The 27,029-nt window shown below is 41.0% G+C and overlaps 1 protein-coding gene across 1 annotated transcript in view; it reads right to left on the bottom strand.

Annotated features, from left to right (window-relative positions):
* Positions 1-27,029, bottom strand: part of LOC122796810 (ATP-dependent translocase ABCB1-like) — a 1,504,949-nt gene that overhangs the window by 1,011,407 nt on the left and 466,513 nt on the right. The window contains exon 9 of the mRNA XM_044065546.1: positions 6,526-6,639. Coding sequence (XP_043921481.1) covers positions 6,526-6,639 — 114 coding nt within the window. The remainder of the gene's footprint in view (positions 1-6,525; positions 6,640-27,029) is intronic.

Below are 27,029 nucleotides of genomic sequence, written 5' to 3'. Positions count from 1 at the left end.
GCATCCTCATGCTCTGTATATTCCCCATTGTATGTACTTGTAAACAAGTGTTCAACTAGGCTATGCCTGCAAATGGCCATGTATAATCGGTAAACAAATAAAAAATAAACAAGTAAAATACTAAGTGAAGATCTTTTCATAAACCTGAATAGAACATCTGACATGGTAGACCATTTTCTTATTTATTTGTTTTCCACATACTGATTATGTATGTGTGCTTTTGCTTAGCAGGCAAGTTGGCCATTCCAAGGATCATTTTCATGCAAGCCACAAACCAAAGGCACACAAAAAATCAGCAGCAAAAGTGAACAGCACATAACACTGAACAGGAAGTTTACAAAGCAGTTCACCTCTATGCAGAAATGTAATTTATAATGTATTATTAATTAACTTGGATATAAATGTATGAAGTCAAGTAAAGAAGAAAGGATTTCTAACACTGCATGGGGGTGCAACAATTCAAGCTCTACAGATAATAAATATTTTACTACACTATGAAATACAAAGTTGACAACCAAATACATAACATATAAACATGTGAGGTAATCATGCTACCCAGAATTAAGGCTACTGTTAACCATGTTTTTTCTTCATAAGAAGTGCATGAACTTGGAGTAGGAACCGTTACATAAAGGTTTAGCAACTACTTTACATATAGGACAGCTCCAGTTTACTTTAGGCCTACTTAAACCTGGGTGATTTAAGAGCAAGTGTACCACAGTGTTCTGTCCTGGGTCCCGTGCTCTTACCCATTTTATTAATAACCTGTTCAGAAACATTCCACAGCTAAATACTATATTTATATCTGTATATTTATCGTGGCTTGCAGAAGGAAACAGTGTTGCTGAAGTTACCCCTACACTCCACTCCTCACATGGATCTGAGACCTGGGACAGATTTCAAGTCAGAAATTTGTTTGCTAATATCTTGTAAATACAGCAAAAAAATGAGACATTATTCTGTGGCACAGACAAATATACTACTACTTTACTCAAGATTAACATATTCAAATAGAATCACTATATAATTGCGTTCAATATTCAAGCGTCATGTGATTTGGCTTGAGTTCTCTCACCTTCTTCTCGTATATAACATCACAATATTAAAGCAGTTCAGAGTTAACTAAATATAGTTTTTGGTATTAGCTACTTCCTTTCTTTTCCAGAGATCAGATTAATTTATCTTCTTTTTTACTTGTAAACCACGTAAACTCACTAAGCACAAGTGTCTCTTTTCATGGGCAACCTAGGTGCACTTCAGTTAAATATCTTGCTCAGACTTATACAGCAGGCAAATGGATAGTAATGGAATCAAACTCAGAACCATAAAATGAAGTTCATTATCAGCTTACAACCTTAATCATCTGCTGAACTGCCAGACAAAACAAAATCTGCAGTTTTATATCTTGATCGGGATGGTGAAAGCACCACTCTGTATCCCTGTCTAAAGTCAGCTGGTTGACTGTCACAGGAAGAGCTACATTTTGCACTCAACAATTCTCCACAGTGGTATATTTTTAGCAATATGCCTTATGCTATAAACCAACTGACTTTTACCAGGCCCAACTACTTTCTAAGATCCCAGTCTAATGGCTCTTTTATACTTCTTTGATCTAGATTCTCTACTAACAAAACTGAAGAGGCCTTCTCAAAATAAAAACCTTCTTTATTTAATACACCCCCTCACACTAATGAAATCAAGCATACTGACACATTTCAAGCAATGGTTTCCATCCAAGCTATCTGTTTAATTTTCATGGATATGAGCTTTAAACTATGTTTGAAGTTTTGCCCTCTGTTGTTTTGTTGCGTCAGGATTCTTGTTTCTCTGAAAAAGTGAATGACTGAAATGTATTAACTTTTGACATAATGTAAATATTTTTAACAGCATTTACTAAATGTACTAAGTTCATATATGGCTTGTACCATTTACACCTTACTCCTTTTTCTGCTGTGAACCACTTCAGGTTCTAACAGAAATGCATTATTAAGTTTTACACTGTATTTTATTCCATTACATTGCACATTATAATTATATGTTTATAAGTTTATTGTGCCTTTGACCCTGGTCACAGCTGAAAAGGCTCACCTTATCTGATTAAAAATAAATGTACTGTACAATATCATAATGGAACTGACCAAACCTCTCAAGTGAGAGAATACATTACTTGATCTGCACAATTTAGTATTATTTGTTTTGTGAATTATATCTGCATCACTACACAAGTGTCACATCAGTACTGTACGTAATGGAAAATACATACCAGTACTGCACATCTCATCATGTTTTCATAACTGGTCATGCACTCAACGTCAAGACAATAAGCTTATGTTGTATAGGACAGCTGGGGAAATTCTTTGTTTGACAACTGATAAAGAATCATCTGAGATCCTTTCACTATGTGAAAGGATTGAGAGTAAAATATTAAGGTTCTAGTACCTGATTCCATATAACTCCCTCCCTCGACTCACTTGATGATCAAAATTCTTCATCATCTGCCACACCTCACAGTATAGTTTGCCATATATATGTCCTTAAGGCCTAAATATAAACCCAACATATTAGTCACTGGAGAATCCATTGTGAGACACACAGATGTGCCCCTCACCAGGCTGGATAAGGATAAAGTTATGGTTAGTTGTTTGTCGGGTTCCAGAATCAGCCATATCACCAATGCACCTAAGGCTGACAACAGGTACTGTTATGACTCTGTCATAATCCATGTTGGAGTGAATGATTTGAGATGCACCTCCCTGGAATATATGAAGACAGACACGATCAAACTCGCTGAATATGTGTCTCAGGCAAGTATGTTCCTAGCCTTAAGCAGCATTCTACCATCATCCAGACTGATGCCTCAATACAAACAGAAAATGGCTGACTTTAACAATTAGCTTAGTTTCTGGTGTCATTCCAAGGGGATCCAGTACCTGTCAGCCTGGGATGACAATTGACAAACCACGATCTTTGCCAGAGATGGCCTGCATCTGTCTCCTATGGGCTTCAGGCTCATGGCAAAGGCTCTTGCCTTCCCCATACTGCCTTTTTTAGGCAATGCCATGAGGTCAAAACTACCGATATGAAAATTTCATCAAAACGTAAATTAAAGGTCATGCTGCTGAACTCTAGGAGTCTAAACATGAAACTGCACTCATTGCAAGCATTCTTAACCATGGAATAAGCTGACATTTGTGCAGTCACAGAAACCTGGATCAAAGCTGCAGAGAGCACCCCAGCCATACCAGGTTACTTATCCTATCATTCATTCAGATCCCAAACCATGGGCAGCAAAACAAAAGGTGGTGGAGCTGCAATATATATAAAAGACATACAGACGTCTAGGCTGGTCAAACAGTATGATGCACAGGAAACACTCCAGGTGCAGTTAACAATTTACAAGACCCCTATTCCAACCCTAGTTAGCTATAGGCCTCCAACTTTGACTCAAGATGCCCACTCCACCTATCTGGACCTCTTTGAATCTATCAAGATTCAGCCTTTTACCCTGATCCTGGGCAACTTTAACTATCCAACCATAGATTGGAAAAAATACTCATGCCAAAATACAAATGCCCAGAGATTCCTTGATTTCATCAATACAAATGTCTTGGACCAGTTGGTTGACACCTCCACAAGAGGTGAACATATCTTGGACTTGGTACTAACCAACATGAGTAACCAGTGCAGCATCCCTACAGTGTCATCATCCCTGGTAAGATCCGACCACAAAGTAGTCACTTTCAAAGAGTACATCTCCCACTGACACCCCCCCCCCCCCCCAGCTAGGGTCAAACAAAAAAAGTTTCTCCAAAGCTGATTGCAACCTCCTGAGGGAAGGTATAAATAGCTTCACAGCCCCCTCCCCCTCCATAGGAACTGGTACATATGTCCAAACCTACACCAAAGTACTATATGAGCATTTATATAGCTGCATGGAATCAGGAATACCAGACAGGACAAAATCATCCTCCTCAAGGAAGAGTAAACCTGTCTGTTGGGCATCTACAATAAATAAACTCTATAATAAAAGGAAAAAAATTGCTGTCCAGGACCAAGAAGGAGCAGGTGTCTAATTGGAAGCAATCTCTCCTTAGCCTGAACAAGCAAATAAGAGCACTAGTGAAATCTTCCAAAGCAAACTTCAAGTCCAAACTGGCCACATCTACTAAAAACAATCATAAGGCCTTCTTCACATATGTCCACAATCTCAAGGGAAGCACCCAGATCTGCTCAGAACTGGTGGTCAAGGACACCATATACACAAATGTTGCAGATATAGTCAACCTGCTGGCAGACAGGTTAAATGAAAACTTTACTCCTCTGTACCCCCATCAGTAAAACAGGACATCCCCAGTACCTGCCACCCTCCCATTATCTCTAGGGAACAAGTCGTCACTTCCCTCTCTAAGGCAAAAAATACAGCCTCCATGAGACCCGATAACATCGCAGGCTGCATCCAACATGAACTCAGGCAGGAACTTGCAGCACCATTAGGCACCTTATTCAACCAAAGCCTGAGTACCAGCTTCATCCTAGCTGAGTGGAAGACAGCTACTGTCATCCCTTTGCACAAAGGTTGAGCATCCACTGATCCAGGAAATTACAGACCCATCAGCCTAACCAGCGTGATCTGCAAGGCCATGGAGCAGATTATCATGGACCTCATTAACAAGGACATTGGAAACCTCCAGACACTTGATCCCACACAGTTTGGTTTTCTCAAGGGGAGGTCATGCCTGTTAAATTTGGTTGACTTCTTTGAGACAGTCACCAAGACCATAGACGAGGGGAAGACCGTGCACACTGCCTACCTTGACCTGGCCAAAGCCTTTGATACTATTCTCCATTTGGGTATAATATATAAACTCTCTCAACTAGGCATCAATCCATATGTTACCAGATGGGTAGCAAACTGGCTCACTGATAGAACCCACCTAGTCAAAACAGGGGAAGAAGCCACCTCAAGTAGTAGACCCGTAACAAGTGGTGTACCCCAAGGATTGGACTTGATGCCTCTGCTGTTTGGGATATACTTCTTGGAAGTAAAGGCCAAATCTTGTGGGCTATGGTTGACCAAGTTTACGGATGACTGCAAGCTGGGTGCTGTCATCAATTCCCCTAGTAATATGTACATCCTTCAGGAGGGTTTCACCCAAACATATGATGTGCCAGAAACATGGCCTCAAACTGAATGATGTCCCCACAAATTATCACATTGATAATAAGGTCCTAAGCACGCAATCAGTCGTGAGGGACTTAGGCACCAAGGTTGATAGCGAACTGACTTTTGACCACCATATTGCCACCATTGTAAGGAAAGCTTTCTACATGGCCCATCTCATTAGTAAGGGTACCTCATCCAGGGACAAGGTGGTCATAACATCTCTGTATTCTTCCCTTATAAGACCCATTATTGAGTACAATGCCCCTTTCGGCATGTACCTCACAAAGCACATGCAGCAGCTGGAGAGACCACAGAGGTTCTTCACCAGGAGAATCCAGGGCCTCAAATATCTACCCTACACAGATAGGCTAAAAGCCCTGTCCCTCTACTCAGTCTCCTACAGACTCCTCAGAAGTGACCTCTGTCTGGCATGGAAAGCAATCTCAGAACCCACCCTGATGGGACTGCTGCATATCCGCAAGTCATGCTCCACTCAAGTAACCCACAGGCGTGACCTCAACCTGGTCTATGACATCAATAGAACTTGTTGGCAGGACAGATTTGTGTCCCAGAGACTCCCCCTTTTGAGGAATAGACTCCCTCTCCATGTAAAGCTGAGTACCTCATTAACACTTTTTAAGCGCAACCTGGATAACTGGATGGGGAACAGAAAATACACTCCTGGGATTCCACATGTGTTCTTGCATCCAAGTGGCATAGGGTGCTGACTTGTTGGAGCATGGGCTAAATTCTTGGCTAGGCTTGCTTGTAAGGGCCTCAGGGCCAATAGTCTAGTAAATTCCTATGATCCTATGAACAAACATACATATCATCCACAACAGTATACTAAAAATGTTGCTAAAACACACCATTTCCCTAAATCCTCTCAATTTCTGGTCCATTCACCTGGGTCTTCAGACTGCTAGTGCTATAGGAGTGTCTGACATCAAAGTAGTAGGTTATAAATTTCTGCATATTAAATTTATTAGTAATGGAGACCTTCATGCTCATTTATATCTGTAAGCGATCTATGCCTATAAAAGCAGTCATATCAATGCTCTGCAAACAGAAGGAATTACTGGACATCTTTTCATTTTGTGTGGTTACTCTCAAGAGTAAAATGAGAAACTGTGATTATAGTACATTTCATTTCTATTACTTCCCTCACAGATACCCATATTTGTAAATTCCATTTATAAAAGCTGTTATTAAAAATTGTTGATTATCTAGGTCAGCAGATATTTGATGCAACCATGCAAATGAAATATTACTCATATGTATTGGTAAACAAAAACAGTTTTATGCTTCCATAATAAAGAATATTCTTAGTCTGGCAAAAGTAAAATATAAGTGCATCTTACACTATCAATTATTTCATAAATGGAGTAGGCAGCTGCTCTTGCAATAGAAAATGCTTCAATATGTGGTGATGCTTGTCCAACGCAAAAAGTACCAAAAGACACACAAAAGAACACCTAGAATTAAGAACAAAAAAATTTAATTTTCAGTTCATGCTGAGATTTTTTTTTTTAGATTTTGCTGAATTTATTTAAATTCTATGAGCCTCACAAAATGCATAATAAGAAAATGGCAAAGACTGGTCAGAACACACTGCAGCTTTATTGGGTAAAACAAATATATGCAGCTGTGTGCTTTTCTTAGACAATCAATGGAGATGGTATTTTAGATTTTAACTTAGCAGGTTTCAGACTATAATGGGCAAGATAAAACTCATTAGCAATCCATTACATTTCTTATAAGTCATATAATACACTTTGGCAAAGTACTCATATAGGTCTCAGATATAAACAGACATCAGATGCAAACATTACATTATAAGAACTACAAAAGGATGATAACACTGGAGAGATACAGTACTTAAACATGCAGCACATCCAAGAAAAACTAATTAAGCACCACAGCAACATAAAAATTTAGAGATAACTCAAAAGACACAGATTATCAAACATGGACATATTAATAACTTTCACAGTATTTATCAAAGAAAAGGGAAGCTGAGCACCTAGCTGTGCACGTAATTAACATGAAGTGTGACATGGGTAATTTAAACAGAGGGACCTTATTTGAGGTGTTTGTTCCTAGCCATGCAGTTTATTTACATTTCTATCATCTAATTAGAAAGGCTAGGAGGGTTGGGGCTTTTCTAGACAGCATCAAAGAAACAGGATAATGACAAACGCTGTTAAGATCACTACAGTCCCTATGGTAACCATCTGAAATGTAGGGACCCGCTAAAGTGAGTTCCAAAATACAAAGGCTGAATGGCTGAAAGAACAGACTTGCCTATAATAAGTCTGAGATGCTGTCTCTTGGAATATTCCCTTTTCTCCAAGGTATGGGCGATCTCAGATTTGGTTTATACACAAGTTCAGAGGAAGTTAAAACAGAAGAGTGATTTTCGAGATTTGCTCTCCTCTGTTTTCAGTCTTTTTTTTTCGGTTTGTTGGCACTCAACATTTTAAGTGCCAAAATTTCAATTCAGAACTGCCCCTACACAGTCTTTAATACTCCATGTGGAGAAAAGTCTCCAAAAATATTCCTTGACTGTAAGCTTACTGGAGAAATCTTATACATGTTTGACAGTGTCATGAATCATCTGTCAAAATATAATTTTTCTAGGATATGACGATAACACATGCACCAAATCAGCAGGCCTATCAGCACATTTATCACAAGGTCTGCAGGTACCTATATAGATTTAATTATGAAAGAAGGTGTGAAACAGGCATTATACTACATATAATAGCCAGCGATGGTGGTATCAGAATCCACACCTCTGTTGACAATTTTTATTTAATGGCACTAGCTTCAAATCAACATCTCTTAAGAAGTCAGTGTTCTTGGTTTTGTCATTATTGTATATGTAATTGCACTGTGATCTAATAAAGGATGTGTTATTACCTTTACCTTATTTATTTTAGAAACCAAATAATTTGAAACAGTTACCCTATCATTTCTTGACTGCATGCCAAATCTATAGCAGTAATGAGTGTAAAACATACAGGATTATGAGTGTTTCTCTGATGGTAACTGTGACGGTCTTGAGGTGAATCGTGGTATCCATGCTGAAAACGGATTCACTATACAATCTCGAAATACTGAAATGTTGAATGTTAGTATTTCGAGACTGAATAGTCGAAAACCCACATACACGAATACCCACAATCACAAATACTACAATCGCGACCATTCACACACACACACACACACACACACACACACACACACACACACACACACACACACACACACACACACACACAAACCAGGACATAATCACACACACATACACCTACCAAACTAAACAAATATAACAACACACACAAACACACCTAACCTACCTATAAGCAGGGGGGAAAGCACCCCTGCACCCCCTACACCCCCTACTTATATATTCTAACTCCGAGGTCGCACTAAACACACAAACACACAAAAAACACCACCGCACACACTCACACACATTAAAATCCCTACCCAATATCCTCAAACCCACAACACTTACCTGAAACCCCAGATAAATCCACAAACCACACCACACATCACGAACCGACACCACGATAGTGGCAGATTCGACATTTGTGGATTCGGCATAGTGTAGTTTCGGTTAACTGCACTTTCCACTATTCTGTCTCGATGTACTGAATTTCGACATTTCAGTATGTCAAGATTGTCTAGTGTATCCACTGAAAACACATAACATTAGGATGGCATCAGCTACCTGCTCATAAGTCTTTGTAGTACAACACTAAAAATGAAAAAAAAATGTCAAGTGGTTTACCGGTTTTAAAAGTCGTAAAACACTTAGCTTTCAGAAAGGTAGCATAACACTGTCTCCTATGTTTATACTCACCTTCAATGCCTCTCAACTGTCCAGATATTTGCAGAATATCCACATTTTTGTCTCATATGTTGGGTGTGTTCCTCATGAAGTCTGTGGTTTTTCGGACAAATTACTGAGTTCTGAAGACACTAAATAATGATATGCATTTAGGTTTCAGACTTTGTATCCTTCAGTAAATCAGGCAAACACACATCCTGTTATTCTAGTAACTTTCTAGGTTTAGAACAGCAAGTCTGTTTATTTATTTATTGACCTTTGTTAACCGGGTTGATCCAGCTGGGCTTGTATCACATTTTCAGTGGAGACCCAAGGAGAAAAGCTCCAAGAAAAACAGAGATTACACATACAGAGAAATGATAACATGTGCATTAACATGTGAACAGTAATTGAAATAAAAATTTCAAAAAACAGAGATTTTGAAGACAGCAAAACTGGTAACATATACATTAACATGCGATTAACGTGATCAAAAACTGAAATTATACAACAGTATTTAAAAGACAAAAGTAAAAAGAGATAAATTTAAACACTTGCAGTTATGTCTATCCTATGTTATCAGGGTCATGATTTATTTTCATAATTACAAAAAGAGTTAGTGCCAATCAGATTTAAGTATTAAATAGAAATAAATATCCTCAAGTATGGTGTATGGCCAGGGTGGTGCAGCAGTTAGCGTTGTCGCCTCACAGCAAGAGGTTCTCCAGTTTGATTCTCGGCTGGAGCACCTTCTGTGTGGAGTCTGCATGTCCAATTCACAGCTGAGTGACACTAAAGACATGCAGGTAGGTGTGAGCGTGAATGTGCGTGCCTTCTTTGAAGACTGGGTGTCGAGTTGGCAACTTGGCACTGTAAAAATCCACTGCCAATCATGAGTGGACCAGAGTTCTGCTGTGGCGACCCCTAACTGGGAAAAGCCGAAAGACTTTTAAGTGGGGGGTACTGAGAGGTGCACTCAAGGAGGGGAGAGAGGGATTAGGTTGGGTCTTGACAGGGACAGATTTTGGAGTTAAGTAGATGGAGTTTTAAATTTTATTTAAAGTGGGATGGGTGAATGGTGAAGCATATGTGTCTAGGAAGTTTGTTCCAAGTTTGGGTATTAGAGTATTTATAAAAGAGTTTGTCTACTGCTTTTTTTGGTTGGTAGGTGTGTAGCAGTAGCTGATTTGAGGTACGAAGAACAGGAGGAGGTGTGTAGACAGAGATGAAGGAAGAGAGCGCAGGACAAGATGAAGGTTTATAGAGAATGAAGTGTAACATTTGAAGTTGTGATAGCAACAGTAGGTGGGGGAACTCAAGCCAGTGGAGGGATGTAAGGGGCAAGCAGTGATGAGTATTGTATGAAGAGTTGGTGATGAATCTAGCTAGCTTATGGTAAGTTTGTTGGAGTTTGTTTAAGGTTACCGTTTAAATCTTGGTGAACACAGGGGCGGCATAAAGAAGAAAGGAAGAGGAGAGCTTGAGCAAGGGAGAGTCTAACTTTTGGAGTTAGAAATTTTTTGTTACAATAAAGTAAACAGTTTCTGGTTTGTCTTTTTTATGCACTGGAGAAGGTGCATGTTAAATTTAAGTTCATCATCGATGATGATTCCTAGCAATTTAGTGTGAGTATCAGGATAATGATTCTGTTATTTGACAAAGTGATAGAAAAGGAGGATTTGTGGTGAGTCAGAGAATGGGGAAGAAATAGTAGGAGTTTGGTCTTTTTTTGGGATGAGTAAGTTACTGATTAGCCACTCTTCGGTAGATGAAAAGGTGTGTTGAGCGAGTGTAAGGAGTTCAGACAGGTTATCAGAGATAGAGATAAGCGTTGAATCGTCGGCATATTGTATAAGGGAGGATTGTTTGCAAGATGTGTGGAGGTCATTAGTGAAGATATTAAACAGGAGGGGACCCAAAATAGAGCCTTTGGGTACTCCTGTTGGGACAGGTAGGAATGGTTAAGAGGAAGACAGCCATTTAACGGACTGTTACCTGCAAGATAAGTAACTGAAGAACCAAGAAAGGGAGGAGGAAGATAGACTGAGACAGGCAAGTTTAGATAAAAGTAGGGGATGGGTGACAGTATCAAAAGCTTTGGAAAGGTCTAAGATGAGACAGGATGTAAGTTTGTTGTTATCTAGGGCCTCAGCTATGGTATGGGTAAAGGACAGGAGGGCTGTAGTTGTGCTATGGTTGGGATGAAAGCCAAGCTGGGTGGGTGTGAGAAGATTGCTTTGGAGGAGGTGTTTTAGTAGTTGTGAGTGGATGCATTTTTCGAGAATTTTTGATAGGGGAGATAGGATAGCTATGGTGCAGTAGTTATATGGGTCAGTAGAGTTACCACATATCAACGGACAGCAGGCAGAAATAAATCTTTCATTCTGCCACTGTCATTTGTACTAGCAGATTTTACTGTCTAGTGTGGGACCTGAACTTAACAACTTTATCAGGGGCTGATTAACTTTTGTCAAGGTTGTGTCTCATGCCATTGTAGCTCTTAAATGATGTGTCTTTTTCCAAATATTTGAAACGTAATCAGTGAGCTCCATGCAGAATTTGATTGCATAAAGGTATTAAAATCTATAAGATAAAGTAAGTTAGTAAAATTTACTAAAGCCTTAACTGATGCTGAAATTCTAGGTTTGTTCATTGCAGTAGTATCATTTTCTTTAAGTATACAGTTAAAGTCTCCTGTCATTATTATAATTACCTTCATATTCAAAGTTAAAATTACCAGATACTTCCTAAAGTTATCACCAGTTCCTGGAATCTACTTCGCATTTGTTAAGGTTGATATTCTTTTTTGATATTCAATAATGACCATACACATAACACTTTCACTATTACTATATGAGTCAATAACCCTAATATTATAACTGAATTTATCTATAAGATTGTTATACCCCCTTCTCTTTTCTTTAAAGCTTGAACTTGCTAGTACTGTATATTCTGTTATATTTCATCTATTAATATCACACTGGAATAAATGAGTTTCCTGTAAAAAAAAAAAACTTTTTTTTTTTAATATTTAAACAAAATACCACTCTTGCTGCTATTGTTGAGGCCATTTACATTGAAAGAAACACATTTTAAAGAGGACATATGATATCAGTCATATAAATATTCTACTACTCTAATTACTATCTATGACCTTTATAGTGACACAGAGGAAACTACTGCCTGAAAGCTTGTTTTATTTGTATAGAAACAAAAAACAAAGCATTGAATATTAAAGATAGCTAAGCTGCAAGTAAACCAATTCCTCTCCATGAAAAATAAGTTGTGAGCAATAAAAGTATGAGAGTTAGCCCAAGTTGCAGCTGTACAAATTTCATCCATGGAAGTTCTAGACAAAAAAGCTGAAGAAGTAGCCATAGATCTAGTGGAATTAGCTGTTGGTAAAGTCAAACCCACTGTTTTGTATACAAAGGTAATAGAGTCAGTCAACCATTTGGATAAAGTCACTTTAGAAACTGGTTTGCCTAATTTTGATTCCAAAAAGAAACAAATAATCATTCTGATTTCCTGAAATTTTTAGTTCTGTGAAGATAGAAACGTAATTGTCTGTGAACATCCAATAAGTGTAACATATATATTCTCCTTTGTTTGAGAAATTTGGAAAGAAGACTGGTAGGCTGATAACCTGATTAATACTGGATATTTTCACCACCTTAGGTAGAAAGGAAGGACTGGTTCGTAAAGATACTCTGTCCTTATGAAAAAATCAAGTAAGGAGGTTTAGATGACAGGGCCTGTAATTCCAATACTCTTCTAGAAGAAGTAATAGCAACCAAGAAGATAGCTTTCCAGGTCAAGCATTTTAGTTCACACTTAGTGGGTGGTTCAAAAAGGGGTTTGGTTAAAGTCTGCAAAACAATGTTTAAATCCCACGGAGAAGCAGGGTTCTTGAAAGGAGGTCTAAGTAGGTAAAGTTCTCTGAGAAAGGCTTTGCAAAGTTTGGAAGATGCTAAAATTTAATTATTTACTCCTATATGAAAATAGTTCTCCGGTTCAAGTCTCGGCTAGGGTGCCCTCTTTGTGGAGTTTGCATGTCCTCGCTCTATTCGTGTGGGTTTCCTCCAGGTGCTCCGGTTTCTTCCCACATTCCAAAGACATGCAGTAGGTGGATTGGACACTCTAAATTGGCTCTAGGTGTGAGCATGTGTATGCGAGTGTGTGGTGCACACTCTGAGGAGGGTTGAGCCTCGGGCTAGTAATCCGATTCCGTAAAACCCGTGCCTGCTAAGGAAACGAGTGCTGAACAGTGCTCGTTGCCTGATGTGTTGTCTGCATGGGAGTGAATCCAGGATCTAAGATATGAAAATAAGAAATGGCTGCTAATTGTACTATCACAGTTGGGGGACTAGCAACTTCACCTAAAATTGTAGCTAAAAAGTCAAGAACTTAAGAAATCAGTGTTGAAAAGGGGTCTAAATTATTTTTATTTGCCCAAACAACAAATCTTTTCCATTTACTTTTGTGCTCTTTTCCAGTGGAGGCTTTGTAGGATGATAACAGAATATGACAGACAGGAGAGGAGAACCTGTTCTGTCTATCAATCAATGGAACTGGAGAGCCATGCAGTCAATCTGAGGCCTGAAATATCCAGATGAACCACGTCTGTTGGGTGAAACATTAGGTCTGAAGTTTGATCCAGGATGCAGGGTGGACACAGAAGATGAGGCCAAAGGAAGGGAAACCAGATATGACAAGGCCAGTAAGGAGCAATGAGGATAAATATATATGTACTCACCATAATGTTCCATCTGTGTTGTCCATTTTCATTCTTCCTCAATGAATGGGTTCAGATCCAACCCTCGGATCTGACTTGGTTACTTTCTTTAGATTCTAGGATCCAACTCCCAAGCTTCTCCCTTACCCATAATGTGTCTGATCACTGTATTACCTCAGACTGAGTTTGCTGCTATTATACAATACCCCAGGAAAAAAAAATAATTAAAAACAGCTAAGGCAGAACAGTGATAGCTGAAATATAAGGAGCTCAAACAGGAACAATGGTTCCTAATAATAATTCTATAAGGTCACTTCCAAAGACATGTTCAGGAGGAAAGTGGGAGGGAAGTTGAGGAGGAATGAAAATGGACAACACAGATGGAATGTTATGGTGTGTACATAACTTTTATATCCGATGCTGTCATTTTCATTCATTCCTTAACAAATGGGACACAGTCGCCAGCTACAATTACCTTGGGTGACCTTCATGGAAGGATATTCCACAGCATACTAGAACCGAATGATGCTCTGTTCTGGAAATGATGTCTAATTTGAAAAACCAAACAAAGGTATGAGCATTAGACCAAGTGGCAGCTGCACAAATATCATCAATGGAAGTTCTAGCCCAAAATGCAGCAGATGTAGCCATCAACCTTGTTGAATGTGCCTTCAGTTGTTTTAGTAAGGTTGGGACTTTCAAGGAAAAGACATAAGAAATACGATATGTTATCCATTTTGCTAGAGTAATCTTCAAAACTGTTTTTCCCATCTTGGTGTTAGAAAAGCAGACAAACAACTGATATATATTTTTTTAACTCCTTGGTTATAAGTAGATAAAAATGAAGTTGTCTATGTTCATCTAAGAGATCTTTATTTTCCAAATATGGAAAGAAAACTGGCAGGTTAGTGACTTGATCGATGTTTGATTCAGAGGCCACTTTAGGTAGAAAGAAAGGACTAGTGCATAAGGTAACCCTGTCCTTGTGAAAAATTGGATAGGTGGTTTTGCAGAGAGTGCTTGAAGTTCTGAAATTCATCTAGCTGAAGTAATTGTCACCAAAAAGACAGTTTTCCAAGATAAAAGATTAAGGTCTACTTTAGCTGAGGGCTCAAACAGAAGATGTATTAAAGATTGTAATGCCAAAGTCAGATCCCCAAGGTGGAGTGGGATCTCAAATTGGAGGCCTAAGCAAAAATGTGCTTTTTAGAAAGGCCTTGCACAGCTTAGTTGAAGCTAAAAAGAAGCCTTATCACCAATGTGGCAATTGGAGATGGCTGCTAACTGTACATGGTAGAGAAGCTTGCCCCAGTTTTAAAAATAGAGGCAAGGAAATCTAGAATAGCTGGGATTGGAGCAGTACAAGGATCTAAGTCTATTTGATGCATTCACAACGAAGATATTTTCCATTTGCTCTTATAAATCTTTTTGGCTAAAGGTTTGTGGGACAAAGAAAAGATTTGATGAACTGGAGAGGAAAGCCTGGACTATCTAGACATCAATGGAATGGGAGAAACCAAGCAGTCAGCTTGAGACCTGCTATGTCCAGGTGAGTCATTCCTGCAGGATGCAATGTGAGATCTGGAGTAGGATCCATTGTCCAAGGTGGGACCATAGAAAAGGGAACTACATCTGCGAGGCCAGAATGGTGCAATGAGGATTACTTTGTTCTTCAACCAACTGTCTTTCTGAAGAAACTTGGGTATTAGGAGTAGGGGAGAGTAAGCAAAAATGGGACCAGAGGCCCAGACATGGACTACAGCATCCTTCTGTGACTGTCCCTGAGGGGGAATTAGGGCAAAGAACTTTCTGCATTTGTTGTCATGGGGAGATGCAAATAGATCACAGCACAGTTGATTCCATTTGTGGAAGATCATCTTTGCCATTGATTGACTGAGAGACCACTCATGAGGAGTCAGAATGGTCCTGCTGAGCTTGAATGCTAATATGTTGGATTCCCCCCGGTATGTACATTGTTACTAGAAAGCAGTTGGAGGAGATCACCCATTGCCAAAATCTCACTGCTTCTCAGCATAGGGGGTAAGATCTAGTTCTCTCTGTTTGTTGATGTACTGACTTGTCCATCTGAAAAGTAATAGTTCCTAGTGAAAGAGAGCTCCGAAGGGCCTGAACACTAAAAGCACTGCTCTCATCTCTAGAAAAGTCATATGCAAATTGATATCTTCTTGGGACCAAGTGCCTTGAACTGTCTGTCCCAAGTAATGCCTTCCCTCAACTGGGAGGCATCTGTGGTCAATGTGGCTTTTGGGGGAGGAAGGACAAATGGGTAGCCTTGATAAATCTCTTTAGAATGTATCCACCACAGTAAAGATTTCCTGCAAACCTGACATACTTTTATTGACTGTTGTAGAGATTGTTGATGAAAAGACCACTGCACTGCTAGAATCCACTGAAGAATTCTCATATGAAGATGAGCAGTGGGTAGTAATGATATTGCAGCAGCCATCAACCCTAGGACTTTGAGTATTAATCTTCATGGGGGTGAGGGATGAGACAGAACTTAACTGACATGCAATTTCAGAGTAATAATTTTGTTTTGAGGCAGAAGAGCTAGGCAATTGACTGTGTATAGATGAACCCTTATAAACTCCAAGGCTTGAACTGGTTGAGATTGGGACTTTACCAGATTTACAGTAATCTCAGAGATTGTCATAGTAGTAGAAGGTAACCTCTGTCTTTTTTTCCAGAAGATACCTGGTCTGTGCGGTTAGGAGCCAGTCATCTAAATATGGAAACACTCTGAAGCCGCTTAGTGTTAGATGAGCTGCTACCACTGCCATGCATTTAATGAACACCCTGGTACTTGTGGTGAGACCAAAGGGCAGAGCTCTGAACTGATAATGACTAGCTTCCAGCTGGAAGCTTAGATATCTCAGGGAGCATCTGTTCATTTTTATATGACAGTACATGTTCTGAAGATCTAGAGAGCACATCCAGTCACCCTACTGAAGGAGAGGGAGAATGGACTGACCCATGACCATCCAGAACTTGGACTTCTTTACAAACTTGTTCAAATAACTGAGATCCAAAATGGGTCTCAGGTCCCCTGTTTTCCTTAGCACTATAAAAAACCTTGAGTAAAGTCTGGATCACGGATCCTCTTTGATCTGGGGGGACCTCCTGGATGACTCTTTTGTCCAGCAGCTTTTAAATTTCCGATTGGGTGGAACATCTGGGAGACTTTTTCTCTTCTGTGGTGGGACTTTGGAAAAGGGAATGAAGTATCCTCTGGACAAGATCCTTTGCACCCAAGAATCTTGTGTGATGGTTGTCTAGGCTTTTAGGTGCAAGGATAAGCACCCCTCTGACTGCCTCCACACTGGGATAGTTAGGAAACCTTTCAGGATCCCTGAAAAGGCCTGTCCAAGAAAGAATCCTCGAGGACCTTGATTCTCTGGACCCTCTCTGCCATGAGGGCAATGTCTCCCGTTATAGCTATTTCCTTCTCTGCCTCGGGGGGGGGGGGATCTCCATGTGATTCTTGGAGGGGCCCTTGGGATTTTCTGAACCACACTTTCTTACTACCGCATTGATTCTTGGAAAAGGTTCTCTGTGAGGTAGAAAAGGGGATTCCCATGGCATGCAGAGTCTTTTCAGCTTCTCACTGTGGGAGAGCATCTCTTTAACTGTTGGTCCAAATAAAGAAGATCCATCAAACGGAGCACTGATGAATGAAACCTTAAATGAATCTGCAAAATTGCAAACCATATCCATGCATGCCTTCTAATGGCTATGCCTGAACCAATAGCCCTTGATGAACCTTCAACTTCATGTGAGGTTAACCTCATGGATGCATTAGTAATGGATTGTAGGGTGGCCAGTCTTGAGGAAAAAGATGTATATTCCTCTACAGACATGGACCCTAGGGGGAGTGTTAGAGACTTCCTTGATTAAGTCCCTCTGTTACCTCATGAAATACATCACATAATTCAGCAACCATAAAGCAAATGTCCCTGATGCAACACTTGCTTTCCAAACCTGTCCAGTGCCCTAGACTCCCTGTTAGGGGGATGGACAAAGGAGCTCTGTTTAGCCAACTCCTCTTAGTAGCTGGCGCAATGACCATAACATCTACAGGAACACCCTCCATCTGATGTAATCTATTTGAAGGGGCACTAAGAACCTTGTCTGGGTGCTTAGGGATTAGTTCTACTATGTCTTGTTCCTTCCATGCTCTGCAGGAGACCAGGTCTGTCAGCTCCTCTGCAGGTGGAGTAACCCAAAAAGTAGATGTCCCAGACCCGAAGGCTTCCAAGAACAGTGATTCCTCTTGGGAAGGGGACTGGGCATACCAACCACCTTTTTGGCGAAGGATCTCTAATATGTCTCCGAATGAGATATTCTCAGGTGGAGATTTAGGGGACCCTTCCCAGTCAACAAAATCAGTGTTTTCTGTGAGGTATTCCTGTGGGGAATCCAGGTGCCTTCTTTTGCATGACCTCTTCCGAGGGACTTCTTCAGTTGGATGCTTTGGGGAAGTGTGAGAAAGAGAAGGAAAGTTCCCTGGTGGAAACTGCCTGGAAGCTCATCTAGACTGGCTGTCCCTGAAGAGTAGGATGACAGAATTCAGACACAGGATCCAAAGGAGGTTGGGGGCATGGATCCACAGAAGGAAGAGTCAAAGCCCTTCTTAGTAGAGACAATATTCTTTCCACCACTTTGAAAGCCAAGGACCCAGAAGACACTGAAGGCAATCCCACTGGAGCAAAAACTCTTGGATCAGACAACCCCCACTGCTCCCAAGTCCTCAGATCTAAAGGGGGAGTCGAAGCCAAGCTATCCAACACGGAAGCTCCTGGAGAAAGTGATGGCTCTGAAAACTTCAGAGTAGAGGTCAATCCCTTGGATCTGGCACCAATGCTTCAGCTTTAAAATCCATAATGCTCCAACAGGATTTGAGCAGATTGGGTCAGGGAAGTTGCTGGAGTTGAAAATGCTAAGGCCTTCGGATTCAATGGTTCAACTCTCTGGGCTCTCAGATCTGAGGACTCTGAAACTGCTGGACAGACTGGAGAAAGAGCATGTACAGGTTGGAAGATAGACTTAAGACTCACTGGTCTGATGGGAGATGGAGCCAGGAGAACCCCTATCTGGATCTGTGTTCTGAGGTACTTCCTGATCATCCTATCCACCTCTGACTCAGAAAGAATCCCGGAGGACCTAATAGAAGAGAAATTGGATAGCGGCATTGAAGACCTTTTTGGGGTCCCCTGGAGGAATAAAGACTTTAATCTAGGATTGGGAAAAACTCAGAGAATGGAGCTGAGGAGACCTAGCACCTACAGTTATCAGATCCCAAGCTTTCTTATCCGATGTCTTGGGTACCTTCACAGGAGGCTGAGAGGAAGGTACTGACTGAGTTGACTTAGATGAAAAGCATTTCCTATGCCTTTTAGCCTCTTTAGATTTCTGAGAGGGGGGTTGAGTCCCTGATGAAGATGTAACAGCAGAAGAAGCCAAAGCTGAAAGAAATCCTTTAAGTATTAATTTCTTCCTGCGATCACTTATCATCCTGGAATTAAAGGCTGCACAAACAGAACAGGAGGTGTCCAGATGTGCTGGCCTGAAACTGTACACACACCCCCTGTGGGCATCAGAGTTTGGGATCTTGTGCCCACAGAAAGTGCACTTTTTAAATCCGGTAGGCTTAACACTCATACTGGGAAAACAGTTTGAATGGCAACAGTTCAATTAAATATGCTGAACAAGTCAATCACAACTATAATAAACAGAAGCAAGAATCCATCCATTCATCCATCCTCAACCCCTTTTCTCATTTTGCACATGGGGTTGGGGTGTCACTTCAGCAGTGACAATTATCTCGAGCCAAGGTTTTACACCACCAGGTGGCTAGCCCTGCCAAAGCAAGAATAACTTATATTATTTATTTATTTATTTGTGTGGAAAAGAAGGGCTACCAACTATGGTAGCTAGAGAATACCTCAAAAGGAAGTAGAAAAAGAAACACCTAACAACTATGGTATAAAGTTTACCTTACGAGAGAAAAGATCAAAAGGAAGATAAGGGAGATAGTACACACTAGAAATTAGAAAAAGGAAATAGAAAATTCAAAGTTTTAACAGTAAACTCATATGAAAAAAACACACAATCCCATCCGATCCTCAAGAAAGGCAAACGAGATCTGAGGTAATTCAGTTATCAGGGGCATTATGGGTAAGGGAGGAACTCAAGAGTCAGATCCTAGAATCTAAAGAAAGTGGCCAAATCAGATCTAACAGTGGGATCTGAACCCATTCACTGAACACTAAAAGCACTGCTCTCATCTCTAGAAAAGTCATATGCAAATTGATATCTTCTTGGGACCAAGTGCCTTGAACTGTCTGTCCCAAGTAATGCCTTCCCTCAACTGGGAGGCATCTGTGGTCAATGTGGCTTTCGGGGGAGGAAGGACAAATGGGCAGCCTTGATAAATCTCTTTAGAATGTATCCACCACAGTAAAGATTTCCTGCAAACCTGAGATACTTTTATTGACTGTTGTAGAGATTGTTGATGAAAAGACCACTGCACTGCTAGAATCCACTGAAGAATTCTCATATGAAGATGAGCAGTGGGTAGTAATGAAATTGCAGCAGCCATCAACCCTAGGGCTTTGAGTATTAATCTTCATGGGGGTGAGGGATGAGACAGAACTTAACTGACATGCAATTTCAGAGTAATAATTCTGTTTTGAGGCAGAAGCGCTAGGCAATTGACTGTGTCTAGATGAACCCTTATAAACTCCAAGGCTTGAACTGGTTGAGATTGGGACTTTACCAGATTTACAGTAATCTCAGAGATTGACATAGTAGTAAAAGGTAACCTCTGTCTTTTTCCAGAAGATGCCTGGTCTGTGCGGTTAGGAGCCAGTCATCTAAATATGGAAACACTCTAAAGCCGCTTAGTCTTAGATGAGCTGCTACCACTGCCATGCATTTGATGAACACCCTGGGACTTGTGGTGAGACCAAAGAGCAGAGCTCTGAACTGATAATGACTAGCTTCCAGCTGGAAGCTTAGATATCTCAGGGAGCATATGTTCATTTTTATATGACAGTACATGTTCTGAAGATCTAGAGAGCACATCCAGTCACCCTACTGAAGGAGAGAGAGAATGGACTGACCCATGACCATCCAGAACCTGGACTTCATTACAAACTTGTGCAAATAACTGAGATCCAAAATGGGTCTCAGGTCCCCTGTTTTCCTTGGCACTATAAAAAACCTTGAGTAAAGTCTGGATCACGGATCCTCTTTGATCTGGGGGGACATCCTGGATGACTCTTTTGTCCAGCAGCTTTTAAATTTCTGATTGGGTGGAACATCTGGGAGACTTTTTCTCTTCTGTGGTGGGACTTTGGAAAAGGGAATGAAGTATCCTCTGGACAAGATCCTTTGCACCCAAGAATCTTGTGTGATGGTTGTCCAGGCTTTTAGGTGCAAGGATAAGCACCCCTCTGACTGCCTCCACACTGGGATAGTTAGGAAACCTTTCAGGATCCCTGAAAAGGCCTGTCCAAGAAAGAATCTCGAGGACCTTGATTCCCTGGACCCTCTCTGCCATGAGGGCAATGTCTCCCGTTATAGCTATTTCCTTCTCTGCCTCGGGGGGGGGGGATCTCCATGTGATTCTTGGAGGAGCCCTTGGGATTTTCTGAACCACACTTTCTTACTACTACATTGATTCTTGGAAAAGGTTCTCTGTGAGGTAGAAAAGGGGATTCCCATGGCATGCAGAGTCTTTTCAGCTTCTCACTGTGGGAGAGCATCTCTTTAGCTCTTGGTCCAAATAAAGAAGATCCATCAAATGGAGCACTGATGAATGAAACCTTAAATGAATCTGCAAAATTGCACAACCATATCCATGCATGCCTTCTAATGGCTATGCCTGAACCAATAGCCCTTGATGAACCTTCAACTGCATGTGAGGTTAACCTCATGGATGCATTAGTAATGGATTGTAGGGTGGCCAGTCTTGAGGAAAAAGATGTATATTCCTCTACAGACATGAACCCTAGGGGGAGTGTTAGAGACTTCCTTGATTAAGTCCCTCTGTTACCTCATGAAATACATCAAATAATTCAGCAACCATAAAACAAATGTCCCTAATGCAACACTTGCTTTCCAAACCTGTCCAGTGCCCTAGACTCCCTGTTAGGGGGATGGACAAAGGAGCTCTGTTTAGCCAACTCCTCTTAGTAGCTGGCGCAATGACCATAACATCTACAGGAACACCCTCCATCTGATGTAACCTATCTGACGGGGCACTAAGAACCTTGTCTGGGTGCTTAGGGATTAGTTCTACTATGTCTTGTTCTTCCATGCTCTGCAGGAAACCAGGTCTGTCAGCTCCTCTGCAGGTGGAGTAACCCAAAAAGTAGATGTCCCAGACCCGAAGGCTTCCAAGAACAGTGATTCCTCTTGGGAAGGGGACTGGGCAGACCAACCACCTTTTTGGCGAAGGATCTCTAATATGTCTCCGAATGAGATATTCTCAGGTGGAGATTTAGGAGACCCTTCCCAGTCAACAAAATCAGTGTTTTCTGCGAGGGATTCCTGTGGGGAATCCAGGTGCCTTCTTTTGCATGACCTCTTCTGAGGGACTTCTTCAGTTGGATGCTTTGGGGAAGTGTCAGAAAGAGAAGGAAAGTTCCCTGGTGGAAACTGCCTGGAAGCTCATCTAGATTGGCTGTCCCTGAAGAGTAGGATGACAGAATTCAGACACAGGATCCAAAGGAGGTTGGGGGCATGGATCCACAGAAGGAAGAGTCAAAGCCCTTCTAAGTAGAGACAATATTCTTTCCACCACTTTGAAAGCCAAGGACCCAGGAGACACTGAAGGCAATCCCACTGGAGCAAAAACTCTTGCTGCCGTGGACTGACTGTGTTCACTGTGTGTTCTTAAGGGAAATTGTGCTTGAATGTACTTAATGCAGAGAGCTGCATCAGAAATACTAGGACTGTACATGTTATCCTCCTAGTGAACATTCCCCACAGGTGCTTGTGGTGAGGATTGAGGCTCCTTGATTAATGGCCCAAAGGTGGAGGGTCATCACAGAGGGGTCAAAAAATAAAGAACTTCCATCAAAGGAAGCACTGATGATGGAAGATATGATGGGTTCAATGAAGTCACACAAGCACATCAAGGCATGTCTTCTAATGGAAGTGCCTGAACCCACCACCTATTAGGTATCTTCAGCCGTGTGTGAGATAAGCCTCATGGATGAATTTGAAATGAGCTGAAGGGTAGCCAAATGTGAGGATGTAGTGCTCTGTACCTCAGAGGATGTGGTCTCACAGAGAGATTTGGAGAGCTCTTTGATCAAATCCCTCTGAAGTCTCATAAAATGTGCCAAGTAATTCAATGACCTAAGAGCAAAGGTTGCTGAAACAAAAAAAAAGGTTGCTGGAGCCATGTCAGACTCTAAACCGGTCACAAGTGGCGTCCCACAGGGTTCTGTCCTGGGACCACTCTTGTTCGGTATATACTTTTCCGAGGTACAGGCAAACGTGGGAGGACTATGGCTCACCAAGTTTGCAGACGACTGCAAACTGGGCGCCATAATCGACTCTCCAGCTGACACAAACATCCTTCAAAAAGGTCTCACAGAGGCAGATAACTGGTGCCAGCGCCATGGTTTAAAGCTAAATGCCAAAAAATGTATAGTCATACCCTTTGGCAAAAACAATGTGCCCACAAATTACCACATAGGCGGAAACCCATTAAGTGCAGAGAAAGTTATTAGGGACCTGGGGACCCAAGTTGATAGCAATCTCTCCTTTGAAAACCACATTGCCAAAGTGGTTAGAAAGACCTTCTACATAGCCCACCTCATCACAAAAGGTTTCACAACTAGATCAAGAGAGGTAATCGTGCCCCTTTATTCATCCCTCATCAGGCCCATCATAGAATACAATGCCCCTTTTGGGATGTGCCTTACCCGACACCTGCAGCAACTAGAAAGACCCCAAAAGTATCTCACCAAGAGGATCAAGGGTCTCAAACAGATGCCATATGCTGCTTGGTTAAAAAAACTCCAGCTCTACTCAGTTGCATACCACCTACTTCGAGGCGATTTATGCCTGACATACAAAGCTATGTCAAATCCAGAATTAATGGACATGCTCCACCTCAGTAAATCTAAATCCCTTAGAGCCACACACTCGAGGGACTTGAACCTCAGCACAGAAATAAATAGAACTTGCTGGAGGGACAGGTTCATAACCCAGAGGCTCCCTTTGCTCTGGAATAGAATTCCAGTTCATGTGAGGCAGAGCACCTCACTGAATCTCTTCAAGAAGAATCTCGATAGGTGGATGGGGGATCGTAGGTTTGTCCCAGGGATTACTCCCGTGTCACTATTAGACAGAGGCACAGTAAACTAAACCTTAAAAAGGGCACAGTATACTCAAATCAAGGGGTGGCGTAAGCCATACAGAATTGGGCTAGGCTTATAATTGCCCCAGGGCAGATATCCTAGTATGAACCTATGAACCTATGAACAGACATGCTTCCCAAATCTGTCCAGTGCCCTAGACTCCCTGTCAGGGGGTGGACAGTAGAACTTTGTTCTGCCAGTTCTTTTTTGGTGCTACAACCATGGCATCAACTGTTACTCTCTTACTCCAAAAGATTCTATCCTTAGGTGGTCTCTTAGGGATAGGCACTGTAGTTTCAGGTTCCTTCCATGCCTATCGAGAGATCAAATCATTGAGCTCATCAGTGGGTGGAGTCACCCAGGAGGTAGACAGGCCAATGCCAAAGGCCTCCAGGAACACAGAATCCTCTAGCGAAGGGTTATCAGGGGACAAACCACACCTTTGTTTCAGGAGCTCTAAGATGTCTCCAAATGAGACGTCCTTGGGTGGTGATCTGGGAAAAATACCCCTTCATCAAAGTTCGTATCCTTTGTGAAAGACTCTTGCAGGGAGTCTAAGTGCCTCCTTTAACACTTCCTCTTCCTAGGTACTTCTTCAGTGGGATGCTCCGGAGAAATGTCAGAAGAGATTACAGTACCCTGTTGGATTGTCTGGAGATGGGTTTGGGCTGGCTATCCCAAGAAGAACAGGTAATTGATGCTCTGGATGCAGAATCAAATGGAGCTGGGTAGTCAGATCCGAATATAGAAGAGAAGTCTGAACTCTGGGAGTAGAGAAAGCTCTCTCCACTACCTCGAAGGCAGAATGCTTTGGAGAAAAGGACACCGATGGATTTGATAAGGCATGCTTATGGACCATCAGCTCCCTCCAGCCTGAAGGCAGAATACTCAAAAAAAGAGTCAGAGATGAGCTGTCCAGTGCCTAAGCTCTGAGGGGTTAGAGGCAGCCCCAGAGTTTAATCTAGTACCTCTGAGCCAATGCTGATGCTACAGCTCCGAGAGTCATCCAGCTCCAAAGCGCTCAGTGCCAGGCCACTCAGAGATGCCATCAGAGTCATAGATGCCACCATCTTTGGATCTGAAGTAGACAACTCCTTCCTGGACTTTTGGATCCACCATCTCTGAAACCAAAGGTTAGATTGGAGAAGGAGCTAACAAAAGAGGGGTAGTACTGAGAAAGGATCTCTAGACCCGTTGTGGTCAGACCCAGGAGAACTCCCATTTGAATCTGCTTCCTGAGGAACTTCCTCATCATCCTTTCCACAACAGCTTCTGTAAGGCTCTTGGAAGATCAAATGGAAGAGGCCGAGATGAAGGTCTTGAATGGTGCCAGGGTGATGCCAAAAAAGGAGATGGCAGCCAAGAGGTAATCAGATCCAACAATATTGGAGGTGAGTAGATCCAAGGAGATTTCTATGTTCTGGATTCTGGATCTGAAGTTGTTGGATCTGATTTTTTTGCATGCTTCAAAAGAGGTTCTGAAGACAGAGTCAAAGTGGTAGAAGTTGTTGGGTCCAGATATCTCTTCCGAGACACTTTAGATTAAGAAGCTTCTCTTTTGTCCATTCTTTTGGGGGTTTGAGCCCCAGATTCTGTAGAATTAGTTTTAAGGGCAGCAAACCCCTAAGAATAAGTTTATTTGTGATATCAATTAAACCTCGGGTATTAAACCCTTTGCAGATGTCACAATCAGTATTAAGGTTAGTAGGCCCTAAACAATATATGCATTAGAATCTGCATCTGAGTTAAGGATTTTATGGCCGCAAGCCACACACATTTTTAAAATCCAAAGGTTTATCCGACATAATGAAAAAAGAGGTTATACTAATTTAGAAGAATTTTGTTTTAACAGTGAAGAAAAATACCAAATGATGGTAATTTTAATAAATACTGTAAGGGACAGAAATACAAACTATGCTAATTTAGAATACTCAAAAGAGAAAACAGCTGGAAATCTAGCACTAAAAGTTATTAAAAAGTTATTAAAATGTAAGTAATGTGGGGAGGAAATATGTATCTATATAACAAGAAGAAATAAAGAAAAAAGATTCTTAACTCATGAAGAGGAATCACAATAACTCAAGAGTTTACAGTGACCATGTCCAAACACTGTGGTGGCAAACAAAAGATCTAAGGTATGTTAGGTGACTATGGCATTATGGGTAAAGGAAAGAGCTCAAGAGTTTCAGTGTTCCATGAGCTGGAGGAAGTGGCTGAGTCAGATCCAAGGATCGGATCTGAACCCAATAGTTGAAGAATGAATGAAAATGACAACATCCGATCTTACTTTTCCAAGTTTGAAGAAAGATCCCAAACTACGTATCTAATTCCCTTTTAATCTCTTTCTCCTATTTTTACTAGTAGCCCTTATTTTAAGTATACTGGTAACTATATATACATCAAGTAAACACTTTATATAGGCTATTTGTAAGTATATTAAAAATATGTAAATCACAATGTTCAAAAGTAAAAAAAATTATTTTTGATCACCAGACCTTAAAACTTCCATAATAGTCACATCACTAACCTTCTCGTAACAGTTCAAGTTTCACAAGTAAAATAATATGCCACCTGCTCAGGCATCCAGAGTCACTACCAATTATTATTTATGTGAAACTGAAGGCACCTATGTAACAACATTTCAATAATTTCAGATGAATGCTCAAGCACATATGTTCCTGCTATAACTAGTATGTACCAACAATATTTACACAGAAAAAAGAGTTTCAGTTTCATCTCCCTCCATCATATAGTAATTTGAATCCATTTAAACATATGCTCATTTTTTAGCTTCATATGTGGTCACCAAGCATGCATTCAAGGAGAATATCCCAGCAGCCACTAAACCTAAAGCACTGCCTGTTTAAGTAATCTGATTTCTGACACACAGGAGGC

Source organism: Protopterus annectens, chromosome 3.part0, assembly GCF_019279795.1.
Source record: "Protopterus annectens isolate FY-2018-M chromosome 3.part0, PAN1.0, whole genome shotgun sequence".
Classification (NCBI taxonomy): domain Eukaryota; kingdom Metazoa; phylum Chordata; order Ceratodontiformes; family Protopteridae; genus Protopterus; species Protopterus annectens.
Note: the sequence above shows the minus strand (reverse complement) of the source record. Positions and strands in the feature narration are given on the sequence as shown.